The sequence below is a fragment of the Aquarana catesbeiana genome, linkage group LG05 (assembly GCF_042186555.1).
Source record: "Aquarana catesbeiana isolate 2022-GZ linkage group LG05, ASM4218655v1, whole genome shotgun sequence".
Classification (NCBI taxonomy): Eukaryota; Metazoa; Chordata; class Amphibia; order Anura; family Ranidae; genus Aquarana; species Aquarana catesbeiana.
This window is the reverse complement of record NC_133328.1, coordinates 187,846,705-187,863,761: the sequence shown is the minus strand read 5'-3', so window position 1 is coordinate 187,863,761 and position 17,057 is coordinate 187,846,705. Positions and strand designations below refer to the sequence as shown.

General features: G+C 39.2%; 1 protein-coding gene across 1 annotated transcript in view; it reads left to right on the top strand.

Moving 5' to 3' along the window:
• Positions 1 to 17,057, top strand: part of CNTNAP2 (contactin associated protein 2) — a 2,786,505-nt gene that overhangs the window by 1,389,265 nt on the left and 1,380,183 nt on the right. Inside the window, exons 5-7 of the mRNA XM_073630449.1 lie at positions 4,192 to 4,395; positions 11,269 to 11,453; positions 16,460 to 16,603. Of these exons, the coding sequence (XP_073486550.1) occupies positions 4,192 to 4,395; positions 11,269 to 11,453; positions 16,460 to 16,603 (533 nt within the window). The remainder of the gene's footprint in view (positions 1 to 4,191; positions 4,396 to 11,268; positions 11,454 to 16,459; positions 16,604 to 17,057) is intronic.

Below are 17,057 nucleotides of genomic sequence, written 5' to 3'. Positions count from 1 at the left end.
CACTTAAAAAAGCCTCTAGATCTGCACTAAGTTCACATTTAAAAAGACTGCCTGTTTTGAATGAATATTCCAGGACTTGTGGAATGAATTGGGAAACAAGGGGAACTGATTATGTGTTGTTAGCAAAATATGTTGTGTACATTTTTACATTTTAATATATCCTCCATAGCTGAACCGTCTCTAGGACATAAAAAGATGATCAAACATAGCTTGTTGAACACACACATATACAGTATAGCCAGTAAGATATGTTCCTAGATGGTAAACAAAACAAACAAAAACAAAAAATTCTGAGGCCTGAACTATCTAATACACCCTAGTATCAAACACCAATCCAGCATCTACAGTTAAGCATGTTGTTGTATCGAACATACTTGTTAAATTCAGTTTGTGCAGTCTATGCACAAGTGTTAGAGTCAGTGTATATGATGGGTATTTTTAGTATTATGTTGATACACAGGCAAAGGCTTGTACTTCAACCTGCTGGGACATTTGATTGGTTTTGGAATGCACATAAATAAGAGCAATGGTGCATAAAATTTCATATGATGCTCACAGCTTTTATTCCGGTTAGTAAGAAATCCCTAAGGAGCATATCAAGTGTGTGTGTAGCAGCAGGATTTGCGGACATGAGCAGTGTTGATTACTTTTCCTATCATAAATAGAGATGATGCAAATTAACTGGGAATCAATAATTTCTATAAAAAGAATCTTATATGTAATTGAGCACAGGACAAACATGTGTCCCAGGTTCAATAATGACCTCTGTTGTCTGTTATTGGACCTACATAATATACATGCTTTGTGTTTTGTTAGAGAATCTATGATCCTTAAAGCCCCCTAGAGAGGTTAAAACATACAAGAAAAACAGTATTTTATATGTATTAAACCTTGAGTTCCTTGGTTAAAGGTGGTGCCCACTGGCAATTAGTGAGCTGGTGTTTGTTAGAGGACTGAATCACCAAATAGCTATTTATCTGTTTTGGGAATAGGATTTTTCAACAACTCTTGCTTCTGCACCCTATAATGGGAAGAAATTTCTCACCCTTTCTGCTGCATTCTTCATATTATAAAATGAATATAAACTACTTAAACAATTCCACATAGAAGAAAAAACCCCATGCAATGACATCAGAAGGTTTACGGGGCCTGGTAGCTCTAATGCAATAACCCAGTATTTACTTAGAAGGGATCCCAGTAAAGTTTTCAAACAATGAGCAAGAGGAACATGCAAGCAATAATTTAATGTTTCTGCATTACCCTTACGTTTCCTGTGACTTTCAATTTTCCAAAAGCATGTGACCAGTATTGAGCTGTGGAACCCAGGAGGGGAAGGGCCAAATAAAAACATTTTAAAACCATCTGCATGTCACAACTGTGCCATAGTGCTGCTTTTCTATTAAAATTTCCTTCTGCACATTTATGAAGCACTACAGTGTGCTTCATAAACTTGCTTTGCCTTTTTCTTGCAGTACTTCATTCACTCTAATGAACTGGAAAGAGAAAAGTAGCTGGAGGAGGAAGCCTGTTACATGACCTGTGACAGGTTATGTGACAGTGCTCACCTCCTATCCTTGAGTGCTCAGAAATGAAAAATTATAGCAGGTCTGCAAGAAAGAAACTGCAACTCATGGAGCTCAGAGTGAAAAATTTAATAAAGGCAGATACAAGAGGACAGCTGCTGCAACCTTCAAATAATAATTATATCCCTTTAATCGCACAAAAGTAACAGTAAAACAAAGTAAATGAGGCACTACACTTTCCCAAGTGAGGGACATTATCTTTTCAGATACAAATAGATATAGTGTATAATAGGAAACACAACAGTCTCATCCTTAAGATAAATGTATGCACTGTTGTAGGTAACTCTTGATGGAGTTTATTAGGACTTACCTGATATAGGTTGTAGATGCTTCTTCTTTTTGTTGAGATATTAACTGAGTCCCGCCAAATTGCTACAAATCCATGAGAATGAATAGTTTCAGGATCTAGTAGGAAGACACCACTCAATCATAGATGGACACCTGTGACTCACTGGCCAGGAGTGTGCACTGTCTCCCTATTGGGTTCTGAAACTATTTCTTCTTATTGACGTGCAATGACTTAGCCTGGTTCAGTCTACAGAAGAACTCTGCATCAGCAGGCACCACTGTGATTTACTTACTAATGTGCATATATTTATCACAAGGCTGTAACTATTGCATTTGCTAATATACATTGTGTGACAATGTAAATATCTCTACATAATGCTGCAAACTAAATATTCAAACCTGCTATCAATCCATAAAGTGCAAATGCATAAATAAATAAATGTTGTGTCCCACTACGTAAATGAATCTGCTACAATATAACACAATGAATATAAAACAATTCCAATTCATATGGTGCAAATACAAAAGAATATGTAAAAATATAGAATATTTAAATATGTGCTATACATATTCCAGTGCAATAAATCAATGTGAACTAAAAAAATGCAATCCTTAAACGATCAATCAATCTATATATAGTGCTTCCATAGAAAATTCAAAGATGGATGGTGCTATTCATATTCCAGTGCAATAAATCAATGTGAACAAATTCTACACATAAACAATTCAATCCATAAATGATCCATCTATATATAGTGTTTCCAAAGAAAATTCCTCAGTGACTTTGATAGTGCTTCAGAATTAAACTCTTGGTGACTTTTCACATGTGCTCCCACTCTGTGTGATTGCGCTCACCTCAGGGGATGCGACTGCACAGTTAGGTTTGGTCAGACAAGCAGTAGAACCGTCATTGGGCTCAAGGTTAATGGACTCTGTGTATCCTCAGGCGCTTCCATATGGTTGGCTCCAGATCATATATATAAAAAATAGTAGGCTAGATAGTGTGATAACGTTTTAACTCCAAATTTATTGTATAAAATATGTCAATGTACTCACATGCTGTAGGTGCTACCAGCCCACCACTCTATATATAGCTTGAACAAAAACAAATCTCCCAATCCAGGAGGCAAAGGTTCTGTATCTCTAGCAGCCGTGTTCAGGAATCAGCATCTCAGCTGACTCCTCCACCGTCCTAGCCCCTCCCCTACATGTATTCGACACAGGGCTTGTCACATGTCTTCATCAGGGGGATTCTCAATGGATCCAGAGTCCTCACTCAATTCTCCTTTCCATAGCACCCAAAAAAGGAAAGGCTCACCATAGATAAACCAGACTGGTATTTAATGTATAAAAACAGTATCACTTACATCTAGGTAGTGTACATCAAGCCTTTTACTGTTTTTATACATGAAATACTAGTGGATTTACACTTTGCATGTCAGTGTGAATATGTTATCTACACGAGGAGGACATTAAACACTTGGTATTTGCTTGTGTGATGTACTGTTCATCAGTACCATCTATGAAGGATTCATCTATCCAAGTTTCTCATTAATCTCTTGGGACTGATTAACCTACATGGTTGATTTACACACTGTCACACTTTTTTGTTATCAATGCAATAGCTCATATTGTCACTTTATTAGGTTTGGTTTTAAAGAGTGCAGCTACTAAATTATACTGCTTTATCCTTTGTGTGTATCTAACAATAGAGCTGCTGTCCTTTTAGGGCTTTATAGGATACAGCATAGTTTATTTTTTGTACACATAATATACATTGTGTCTATTTGTATTTGAAAAGATAGTATCCTTCACTTGGCTAGCTATATCATTTACCTTATTTTAATGTTCCCTGAATACACACTATTGGACATTAGATGCTCCACCCTGCATCTTGCATTTCATAAATAAAATGTAAAATGCAGACACAGTGTGGCATTTTTGTAGCAATGTCCTGTGGATAGTTAAGAGGAATTAACACTTTATTTTGATAAATAGGGCACTCAATATTGATGAGAGAAGGTCAAAACATGCATTTTGAGCAGTTGTTATAAAATAATATGTAAAATGTCTCAAAACTAGATGACCTTACTGTATAAGTTGTAAGAGACAACAACTACTACTCTCTGTACCTCATATCTATACAACTGGCTTTGTATTTTTGATACGGTCATTGAACTCTTTCCATCTAAGGTACATCTCTGTATTTGTATTCCATTTTGAAAACCCATCAAAAGCGCTATTCTTAAAAAAAAATTATAATATGTAAAAATGTTTCATTATACATTGTGTACTAATAACAATTTTTATATTTCTATAGGGGCGGATGTAATCAATTTTGATGGCAATACTGTGTTATCCTATCAGTTCAAAGATAGAAAAATGGCAACAGAAAAAGATGTCATCTCCCTCAAATTCAAAAGTATTTTAAGTAATGGTGTTCTCTTTCATGGAGAAGGACAACAAGGGGACTATATTACTCTGGAGCTGGTGAAATCAAAGCTGGTGTTGAAATTAAACTTAGGTAATTATATGTTTTTAGGGGAGAAAAAGATAAATCTGCCTCATGTTAAACAAGATCAAAATGTTGTAAAAAAGACCACAAATTTATATATATATATATATATATATATATATATATATATATATATATATATATATATATATATATATATATATTGCTTATGTTTCAATTCAGATACTAAGTAAGAGAAAAATAAAGTCCTTTTATACAGTCTGTGAACTGCTGCATGTTCAGGGACTCTTTACTTGGTCATAAACATAAAAAATATGGCTCTAGATAAAGGTGAATTAGATTAATGTGCCCAAGCATTTTTATATTAATGATGCATGAACAGTAATAAGTGACTTCAGCCTGTGTACGTTGTTTAAAAAAATTGAAACCATAGACATGCAGAAAGGAGCACCAGACCAAACCAGTATCCAAAGAATTCAAGATAATTTTAATTCCTGGTAAAAAAAAATGGCATCTAAAAACAGCTAACGTGTTTCAGGGGAAACACCTTTCCCCCTTCATCAGGGCAAAGACATGATAAAACTTGGATAGACAAAGAAAACAGTATCTTCACGGAGCTTTAATAGAACCAGTATTAAACTTTCCACACGGAATATTAACTTGACAGCAGTTGCTAAGCAGCAAACATAAAACAGCAAAAGATATAAAATATGTCTCAAGATACAGGTGAATTAGATTAAATTTCTCTAGCATTTGCATATTTATGCTGCATGAACAGTCATAACTGACCTCAGCCTGTGTACATTGTTTAAAAAAATTGATTGGTCAAGCTTGAAAATTTCAGACAGACATGGTCTTTTCAAAGGTAAACTCTGAAATTTATGCAGGCATGCAATGACAGATGAATGGCTAGAGTAGGATGCGTACTGCAAGGATGTGCACTTTTAACACTTAATGTGTGAATTAATATATGTATATACCTGTGTATATATATATATATATATATATATATATATATATATATATAATTTAATATACAAAAAATTGTGTAGGGCCCCTAAAATATTTAACCACTCTTATTAAGTTCTCATATACCTTTACATACTGTACAATTCGAATACAGTTACTTCCACTTTTTATCTTTTTATGTATTTGAATTGTATGTAAAGGTATATGAGTATTATAATAAGGGTGGTTAGATACTTTAAGAGCGCTACACTTTTTTATATTAACTTATATATTTATGACTTACCATAATAAAAATAATTTTTCTATTTCATCTATCTCTGATATGTTTGTGGTGTCATTAAATGTTAAAAGACTACATAAATTACAAGTTGATTTATACAAAACAGTCCCAAAGCATTCATACATAAACATGTGTAAAATGTTCTGAAGCTTATTAGACCTGAAAATATTAAAAGCTAAAAAGTGCTATAATGAGGGAACTTATACCGAGTTAACTTCCAGGCCAGTTATTTCACATACGAATGCTGAAAGCATCCCACTGATGCACACACAATGCCTGCCCATTAAACAGCACAATAATATAACACATTTAAGAAACATGTCATATTTGTACATATATGGAATCATCTGCTTAATATTTGTTAATGGTATTAGTACCTCTTTCAAACAATGTAATATTTTGTTTTAGTATTAAGGAGTGTGTAAGATATAGAACCTTTCAATGCCACCCCCCTGGCATCTTCAACAATAAATGTATTACACAAGCCTATACTTTAGAGTTTGTGAAATGCTTTACTGCAGCTCCTTATTTCATTGTCTAACTAGAAAGCATTGCAGGCTAAATTTTAAAGCTAGTATAAAAGGATTCGTCCTGGAACTTTAAATGAGATAATTAGGGTTAGCCAAAAAAACATATCATGAGTATATAAAAGTAGATTTATTGAAAATTGTCATGCATTTGCAACACAACAGCAATAGATGCAGACCAATGAGGTATACAAAACAGTATGAAAAGAGAACAATCCACATACATTAATAAATAAATCATATATGAAATCTGTATACAGGTATCAGAATTATATGCAGACATCAGTAGTAACTGGCACGTTTTGCGAGACCATACTCGCTCTTCAGGGGTAGATGCTTTCATATATCTACAAAACAAGTAGAAAATGAAATAAATGTATGTTACACAACATTTTCAGAGAGGTGAGTGATCATAGGGGTCTGAGTGTGGGACCCCATACTCACCAATAGGTTGGGCCAGGTCAGCAATCAAATCACTGACTCCACAGGCGGCGGCAGCAACAGACATCCAGCACGGGAGCTGAGGGGGCGGAGCAACCGCCAACCCCAATGGGGAAACGAGCGGAGAGCCAGCCAGGCTATGATAGGTGCAAGTGTCCCTAGAAGTCTCACATTGAGTATGATGAATAACTGCTGAAAAGTATTCAAAAAAGTATATGTGTGTGTCAAAAGGACACTGAAAGTGCAGATAAACTTAATGCAGTAAATTGGTATTATACTGGACAATTATACTGGAGTGTGAGCTAAACTAAAAAGCAACAGTGATTACCTGAGTGTAGTGTGAAAACCGGAGGATGATGTCTTCCCCTCATGGAGGTGCAACTGATGTGTATGTGTTCAAGCTGTGAATGGGAAACACCACCATGTCAGGCTCCAATTTGTGCATCAGGGGGACCAGACGCTCCACCCCAAATGTTATGTACGAGCAATGAGGCGTGCAAACGCAGGAACGTGCATCGCCACTGGGGCCGAGCAGGTGTAGTATCTTCGATTACTCAAGATGGTCCACACAGCCCCAACGTGATGACACCGAATAGGCACCACCCGATGGGCATGGAGAACATGACGTTGATGTGAGGGGACAACAGAAGATCAGAAGTTTCCCCTTGACACACATCGCAGCTCCCAGGCTGGACAGAAGGAAACCACCACTGACAGGGAGCAGCGAGAGTGAACGAGACCAAACCAGAAACACCCCCTGCCCATGTGTGTTCAACACAGCCAATCATCAAAGTGTACCTATATGAATAAATACTAGCTATTGGTGGCAGAAGACCAGGTTGGGCTAAATGGGTGTCTTCCATCTGAGTTATATGGAAACATAATAATATAAAAGGTCTGATGTCACCCCAACATCACCTCCATCCCCAATACAATACATATATACAAAGGATTTGCCCTGGGACTTTAAATGAGGTGATTATGGTTAGTCAAAAAACATATCATGAATCTATAAAAGTAGATTTATTGCAAATTGTTGTGCATGTGCAACACAATAGCAGTAGATGCAGGCCAATGAGGTATACAAAACAGTATGAAAACAGAACAATCCACATACATTAATAAATAAAATACAGGTATTAGAATTATATGCAGCATCAGTAGTACCCAACGCATTTTGCAAGACCACGCTTGCTCTTCAGGGGTAGATGCTTTAATATATCTGCAATACAAGTAGTAAACTAAATAAATGTATGTTGCACAAAATTTGCAGAGAGGCGAGTGATCATAGGGGACTGAGTGTGGGACCCCATAATCACCAATGTCCTGGGCCAGGTCAACAATCATTGACTTCACAGGCGGTGGCAGCAACAGACATCCAGAACAGGAGCTGAGGGGGCAGAGCAACTGGCAAGCTAGAGTCTGACACATGAGACAGCATGACTTTAGGACTCGCCAAAAGAATAATGACAGTTCTTTACTTGAGAGAAAAATGTACGGCCCCAGGTCAAGCCACCACTAGAAGTGCCCTGCAACTAAAGTATGTGGGGTTCAGGTCTGGTTTGTCCCATAACTGTTGAGAGGAAGAAGAGTGGATGACTGCTAACCTGGTAATTACAGCTCTGACTTCTTTATTTCACAGGTAGAATCCAGTCAAAACACAGTACACAGGGAACATGGTTAACATGTTTTACATCACAGATGCTTAGTCATGCATCTGTGATTTAAAACGTGTTAACCATGCTCCCAGTTTACTGTGCTTTTGTCTCATTACTACCTGTGAAATAAAGAAGTCGGAGCTGTAATTACCAGGTGTGTGGTCAACCACTCTTCTTCCTCTAAATGACAGTTCTTTAGTACATACACAGTGGAACAAAAACCTCCATTGTTCTCAATGACAATCCTTATTACCATGGAGAATTTCTGGGCTGTAGCTTCAAAATGTATAGTTTCAGAGTCAAGGATTGGGAAGTTCAAACTTAAATAGCCCATACATAAATCCTTTTTTTTCTTCAACCAGAGGGTTAAAGAAAAAAAAACTGACCTGATTCCCCCATCCACACTCTTGAGGTGAATGGGGAATCCTCCCCACTGGGCTATTGTATTATGACCATGAGGAGACTTCCCCACTGTCAGAATACACTGATCAGCACTGCCAGCCATAGCAACAGGGCGGTTGTACAAGTCACTTGGTAGATCAACTTCTGTACAACTATCCTGCCCATACATGGATTGAAACTCAGCCAGTCCCTGCTGATCTGGCTGAATTTCTATCCGTGTATGGACAGCTCTAGTACACTCATCCTTTGAAGTGTATGTTGTAGCTTAGATAAAGCAAGAAATAGTTAAAATTTTTATAGTTAGATTTTTCTGTCTGAAGACACAACGTGAAATTAATGGAAATTAATCCAATGTGAAGGTAAATTCCTTCATTGATAGCTGTCACTGAAACATAATTTAGATTTTCTCCTATTTCTTGTTCTGGCAACAACCACGCAGTTTGTAAATGATAATAGTCACCTTGAAAAACTGGGATTGTGAATCTCTCCAGCGCAGAAACAGCAACAAAGACATGTGATGGACTCTAACCATCTCTTACTCATTAAAAAATTAGTTGAGAAGCATTTAAAGTAATAAAGCTTAAACAGCAATGCTAATGCTGTTATATGCAGTGGAATATTTCCAGAGATATATTTGCAATTAGCATATACTGTAAATACACACACTAAATGTATCAAAATGTTTTCATAAAGAAAATATAGCTTTCATAAGAGGTGTTCTACAAGAGATTCACAATACTAATCACCCTGAGAAAATGTCACCTTTAACCTGACTGTGATCATTATTAAGTTGATTATGGTTGTTCTTGCCATAAATATACAATCATTTTTTAGGAATAGTAAAAAAGAAAAGAAAAGAAATAGTACATATTCATTAAACAATAAATTATTAAAAAGATCTTTTCTGAATCTCTGAAAGTCTGTGCCTTTGTATTCACTGATAACTATTGACTAATAAAGTGCAAAAATCCTGTAACCCGCAGTAACCAATTTATAATTAGCTTTCACAAATTCTTTGTAAATTAGACAGGAAAAGCAAATGTCAATTGCTATGTGTTATTGTATTGCAGAGCAATGTAGAATACAACCTTCTTGTTAATTAACACAAGAATACTATGTCAATGCAAAATAAAGTGTATTTGAAATATGACTTAAGACTATAATAGTTGAGAGATTTGAGTATAAGAAGTATATAATAACGTATTACCATTCTAGGCAGCAACTAGTATAGTTTTCCTTTTCAGTAATGCTATTGTAATATAGCAATTTAACTATTATGTTTGTGCTATATACAATAAAGGTTTATTTAAATAATAATAACCAAATTACCTCTTGGCTATACAAAATGTTTTAAAAAAAGAAATACTGGTAACAGAAGACATAACACACTCACCATTCCTTCTGTCCATACCTCCAAATGCTTCTCTGATCCTGAGAAATCTACTGAAGTCTTCTGGTCAATCAACACTTCCAGAAGTGTTGATCTCCTGGGTCCGTGCAGCTCTCGCTGGTTCTTTCTGCTGAGTTTTAGCTATTACAGGATGCAGTGCTGACATGAAAGTCAGTAGGAGAAACTTGTAAGAGTTGGTGGCTTCAACCAGGCAATAGGTTCAAATTTTAGTAATGCATATATCAGTGTCCTAATTAGTCGATACAAAGTACAAATTTGCTAAGTCATTACCCCATGAGGCCCATGATTATAGATATTTGTGGCCTCACTGTTTTTAACATCTCTTTTAATATAATCATCAAATCTTGAAATAATATTTCCCCTTTTTTCCTCTAAAGTCTTGCATAAAAAAGAAACACGATATCTAATCAGTCCAAAAATAGTCTTCTGTGGCCTGTATGGGATTTTTATGGATCTTGGATCTGGAGGGCTGGGAGTTAAAGGCATGTAAATTTTAATTGCAGTTTTAGCTGACACGAGCTTGGGAGTCCTGCAATCCAACAGCTTTGAATACTAATTTGATTCAATTAGGCAATAGATTCATAGCAGCTTGTCTACACCTTTGTCATTTATTCACACTATGTGTGTTAGGCTGCAATGAGCAGTGTTATTCAACGCAAGCTCAATGTAAAAACAAATAAAAATACACTGTTTTCAAGGGGTCCAGTTCCACCTGCAATGGTGTGCACTTGGTAAAATAGAACATGCTGCATTTAAATACATCACAATGCATATTAAGTTATTCTAAAAAAAAAGTACTTTGACTCTTGTGAAAAAAAGAAAAATGCACAATACATTAAAAAAAAACATACAATTATGCAAGTACATTTAACTTGGCTCAACACGTGCTCAACACAATGCATGTGGCGTGAATCCATCCTAAATCACACTGCTAAAAACTATTTCAGTACTTAAAAGGACATATAGGTCAGTGGTGCTTACTGTGATTGTTTAAGCATTCTCTATCTCTGAGAGAAGGGGAAACAGGGTCTGGTAGGTGGCATTTTATGTAATGTGCAATGCATTGAACTCTGTGGAATAAAACTTACTGAAAAGAAAAAAAAAAGGACTTCTGTGGTGATGTGGCTTCCTCTATGGTTGATGTGTATGTATTTCCAGCTGTTTGACTGGAGTTAAATTTGAACTAATTGAATTTTGTTTTAAATTTAAATTATATTTTCTTTCCATTTTTAGGCAGTAACCAATATGGAAATATTAATGGTAACACCATAGTAACTACAGGAAGCCTTCTAGATGATCATCACTGGCATTCTGTTATAATTGATCGCTATAAGAAGCACATTAACCTGACACTCGATAACCATGTGCAGCATTTTAAAACAAATGGAGAATTTGTTAAATTAGACCTGGATTTTGAGGTAAGAAAGCATATGTAGGATTGCAAACATGAAGCAATTTTCTGTAGCAATGGGGAATCCCATTTGATGATATGCATTGCCTGTTGAAAGTATAGTTATATAGTTAAAAAAATGAGAAGAAAGGAAACATGTGATCTGCTATGGAAACCCATCCTCCCCATGGTGGGAACCATGGGAAAACTATACCTTTATAATGGGCAAATTTAATTTCCTTTATATTAAAGTGGAAGTCCATGCAAAAGATAAAATCCCTGCATCTATAGCCACCAACATTCTAACACTAACTTCTCTAGCACTGGAAAAAAACGGGTATACAAATCTTTTCTACAGGCGATCATACCTGATCTCCAGTGGTGGAAGCTCTGATCCAATGCTGAGCTGTCAACCGCGGCTCCACTGTGTGGGTGGGTCCAGAGGACACGTCTGTCAATGGAAGCCCCATAGTAACTGTATGTATTTACTGTAACATGAAAGGAAATGAAGAAACAGCTGAAAAAAAAGGATTTGTAAAGAGCGTTGAGGTGTTCAACTCTGATGAGTGGTGTTTGCTGTAGTTTGCAACTGTGAGACAGCTGCACAGACATCAATAAACTGTATATTTATCCACCCATTAGTTAAAAAACACGCAGCCACTGAAGTCCTTGCAGCTCTCTTGTGCTTAAGCACTACTGCAGCTCAGACTTCTAAACAAAGCCAGAACTTACTGCCGATCTGCATAGGTGGTAATAAAAGCTTCTTGATGTGATGCAATGGTATAGTCTTAGAGTTAGCTTAAAAAAAACAGCAGCACATTATTAACCACTTACGGACCGCCGCATGCCGATATACGTCCTAACTTTGAAGAGGAATATTGTTGTTATGGCAGCAGCTAGCTGCCATAACCCAGTATCCTCTTCTTTGGCCAGCAGTCCGCTTTCATATAAATGTGGTCTCTGTGGTGGATTCGCTGCAAGAACTTTTATCAGCGGTGGGAGAGGGCCCCCTCCCGCCAAGCTCCGGTGCCCTGCTCTGCTTACTGGAGCTGTCGTCTGTGGGGGAGACGATCAGATCCTTTCACATGCTGGGTACATTTATTTATTTATTTTTTTATTACATTTTAGTATAAATATGAGATCTGAGGTCTTTTGACCCCAGATCTCATATTTAAGAGGTCCTGTCATGCTTTGTAAACATCCCTTGTAATAGGAATAAAAGTGTTCAAACCACACATGTGAGGTATCGCCGCAATCGGTAGAGTTAGAGCAATAATTCTAGCCCTAGACCTCCTCTGTAACATGCCTAAAACAAACCTGTAGAATTTTTTTAAACGTCGCCTATAGAGATTTTTAGGGGAAAAAGTTTGTTGCCATTCCACGAGCGTGACATGTTGGGTATCAATTTACTCAGTGTGATATTATCTTTTAAAAATATAAAAAAAATGGGATAACTTTACTGTTGTCTTATTTTTTAATTAAAAAAAGTGTATTTTGTCCCAAAAATTGCGCTTGTAAGACCGCTGCGCAAATACGGTGTCACAGAAAGTATTGCAACAACTGACATTTTATTCTCTAGGGTGTTAGAAAGAAAAAAATTATAATGTTTGGGGGTTCTATGTAATTTTCTAGCAAAAAAAACTGTTTTTAACTTGTAAACAACAAATCTCAAAAGAGGCTCTGTCCTTAAATGGTTAAAGCAAAGCATTGTTCTTTTCAAATGTGTTGTCTACTTCTCTTGCTTTTGAATTCCAAAGCAAGTGAAATCCTATTAATGAAAAAGTGGCAAGCTTGGTCATATGACCTGCCAACTCAACTAACCAGGCTCTCCTGCTATTATGGTGTGTTGTCTGCAGCATTATGCAAAGAACACTCTGTAGGGCACTGCAAGTCTACACCATGGCCTTCACTTTATAAATGACAAATACAATGCAGGTGCAATCAACAGTAAACTCTTTGATGCACTGAGGATAGCTGTATACGATTTTAAATAAGACCTTAGGGGCAGGCTAGGTCCACACTAATGTGGGCCGTGCCGTGCACGTTTGCTCAAGCACGGCAGCTCATGCATTTGAATAAGCTGTTGTGTCTGTGAACTGCAGAAAAAAGGTGCATGCACATTTTTAAAAATGTGGCTGCAGGGAAACCGCATGGTCATTTTGACCATGCGGTTTTCCTGTGGTTCCAGCACCCACGGTCACGCTGCAGGCTGACATGCATGGGGTTTCATTCAGAATGTGTATTATAAGAGCAGTGCAATTTGGCTGTGGGTGCATGCGGGTGCTGCTGCAGAGCAGTGGGCTTTCATTGGTTAACACAGGCAGTGAGGAGCAACAAATTACATCCAAGCCACCTGTCAAATGCCTCCATGGATCGCTTTTCAGAAGGGTGGCAATAACAACAAATGTAAACAACCCCTTATGCCGCGTACACACGAGCGGACTTTCTATCCTACTTGGTCCGGCACACTTTCCGACGGACTTTGTCCGCCAGGTGCGCCGGACTTTAAAACGGACGGACTTGCCCACACACGCCGGGACTTTCCGGCGGGCTAAGTCCGCCCGTCTTTCCGACGGACTTTCGCCGGAGTTCCGGCGGACTTTCAGAATGAACGGACTTGCCCACACACGGACAAGTCCGTTCATTTTGAACGTGACTCAGGTGCGACGGGACTAGAAAAGGATGTCAATCTTGCCGCTTTTATCGGCGAGATTGACACCTTACTAGCCCCGTCGCGGGGCATACCAGGCCCTTAGGTCTGGTATGGATTATAAAGGGGAACCCCGCTACGCCGAAAAAACGGCGTGGGGTCCCCCTAAAATCCATACCAGACCCCGATCCGAGCACACAGCCTGGCCGGTCAGGAAAGGGGGTGGGGACGAGCGAGCGCCCCCCCCTCCTGAACCGTACCAGGCCGCATGCCCTCAACATGGGGGGTGGGTGCTTTGGGGGAGGGGGGCGCCCTGCGCCCCCCCCAAAGCACCTTGTCCCCATGTTGATGAGGACAAGGGCCTCTTCCCGACAACCCTGGCCGTTGGTTGTCGGGGTCTGCGGGCGGGGGCTTATCGGAATCTGGGAGCCCCCTTTAATAAGGGGGCCCCCAGATCCCGGCCCCCCACCCTATGTAAATGAGTATGGGGTACATGGTACCCCTACCCATTTACCTAGGAAAAAAGTGTAAGTAATAAAACACACAGGTTTTTAAAATATTTTATTAAACAGCTCCGGGGGGGGGATCTTCCTCCGGCTTCGGGGGTCTTCTTCCGGCTTCGGGGGTCCCTCCGCTTCATCTTCTCCCGGCGTCCGGTTGGTTCTTCTCCGCTCTCCGGCCTCTTCTCCCGGTGTCGCAGGTCTTCGGCCGGCCCCTCCGCTGTCTTCATGTAGCTCTATTGCGAGCGGAGGTCCGGACTTCTGGGCTTCTTGGCTTCTCTTCTCTTCTCTTCTCTTCTCCCAGATGTTGACACGACGCTCTCTCCGGCTGGACTGGTCTCTGAGGGCTGCGTTGTGACTTATATAGGCGGAGACCCCGCCCCCATATGATGTCACAGTCCCTGGGCATGCTGGGACTGTGACGTTTTAGGGGGCGTGGTCGACCACAGCGGAGAAGAACCAACCGGACGCCGGGAGAAGATGAAGCAGAGGGACCCCCGAAGCCGGAAGAAGACCCCCGAAGCCGGAGGAAGATCCCCCCCCGGAGCTGTTTAATAAAATATTTTAAAAACCTGTGTAGTGTGTTTTATTACTTACACTTTTTTCCTAGGTAAATGGGTAGGGGTACCATGTACCCCATACTCATTTACATAGGGTGGGGGGCCGGGATCTGGGGGCCCCCTTATTAAAGGGGGCTCCCAGATTCCGATAAGCCCCCGCCCGCAGACCCCGACAACCAACGGCCAGGGTTGTCGGGAAGAGGCCCTTGTCCTCATCAACATGGGGACAAGGTGCTTTGGGGGGGGGGCGCAGGGCACCCCCCTCCCCCAAAGCACCCACCCCCCATGTTGAGGGCATGCGGCCTGGTACGGTTCAGGAGGGGGGGGGCGCTCGCTCGTCCCCACCCCCTTTCCTGACCGGACAGGCTGCGTGCTCGGATCGGGGTCTGGTATGGATTTTAGGGGGACCCCACGCCGTTTTTTCGGCGTAGCGGGGTTCCCCTTTATAATCCATACCAGACCTAAGGGCCTGGTATGCCCCGCGCTCGCCGCAATAGGAAGATTTGTTTTTCCTATTGCAGCGAGCGCGAGATGCAATACCATCCCCTCGTGTCGTATTTGGTCTGTCGGACCAGCCTACACACGAGCGGGCTTTCCGTCGGACCAGCACACACACGAGCGGACTTTCCGCCCGAAACTGAGTCCGACGGAAAGATTTGAAACTTTCTTCAAATCTAGGTCCGGCGGGCTTTTGGGAAGAAGTCCGCCGGAAAAGTCCGCCGCCGCCCACACACGGGCGGATTGTCCGGCACACTCTGGTCCGCCGGACCAAGTATGCCGGAAAGTCCGACCGTGTGTACGCGGCATTAGATTTAGAAAACACTTTGTAAAATCAGACTGTTGGGATTTTGCCCATTTTCAAAGACAATGTACAGAGATTGTATAATCAAACTGTAACATATTTTAACAAGCTTTATGGACTATGGTTATTATTTTAACTGAAAATGTAAAGCATTGAAATGCTGTAACTGACATTATGATGCCTGCAATTTTCCTATGGATATTTTTGTGTCTTTGGCTAATAATGTTTTATAGCTAATGCTTGAAATCCCAGCAAAAAAAAGCTCTTGTTCATAGTCCATAGTATTTAATTAGGTTTCCTATTTCCTTCTCTAAGTCCACTGTAGGGAGCTGAAGTGCTTTCTGATTACTTACTATGTGCAAAGCCTTTTCTGTGTTTAGGAAATCCATAAATTAGTTTAAAGTATTTATGTACAATTTATTCACATTAAAATGTATAACAATCAAATACAACCAAAGAAGTTAATTTAATGAGGAAAACAATCTGAACATACTACTTATCATATTTGGTTTTTTGTAACAGTTAACCTTCGGAGGTATGCCTTCAAGTGGAAAGCCAAGTTCCAATGGTGGAAAAAATTTCAAGGGTTGTATGGAAAGCATTAAATACAATGCACTTAACATCACTGATCTTGCCAGGAGAAGGAAGATGAACTACAACAATGTGGTGAGTTGGGATGTTAATATACTTGCCCAGAGTGCATACAGCATAATGGACAATGCATTGTTTATTAAGCAAGATATATTAGCACAACAAATTGATCTTAAAGTGTGACCTGGATACTGCAGGGCTTTTCTAAAGTGCTGTTTAATAAAATTAAAAAAAGTAAAAGGGAAAATGGATATAGTGTGTTATGTTTATACAAAGTATGCAATTCCAGCTAGGATCACAAAACATGTTTTATTGTGTGTCCAATATTTAAAAAAAAATAGTATATATGTATTATATATTATCATGGGGAAATTAATTCAAAAGAAAGTGTCCACCATTGATTACTTTGCTGCATCAGTGGTATATGCTTAGGACTATATAGCCAGTGCAATGCAAGATATACAGTACTACAGAAGCAAATACTCTTGCGCACAGGTGTGTAAGCTAGATGATCACAAAGGTTCTGAAA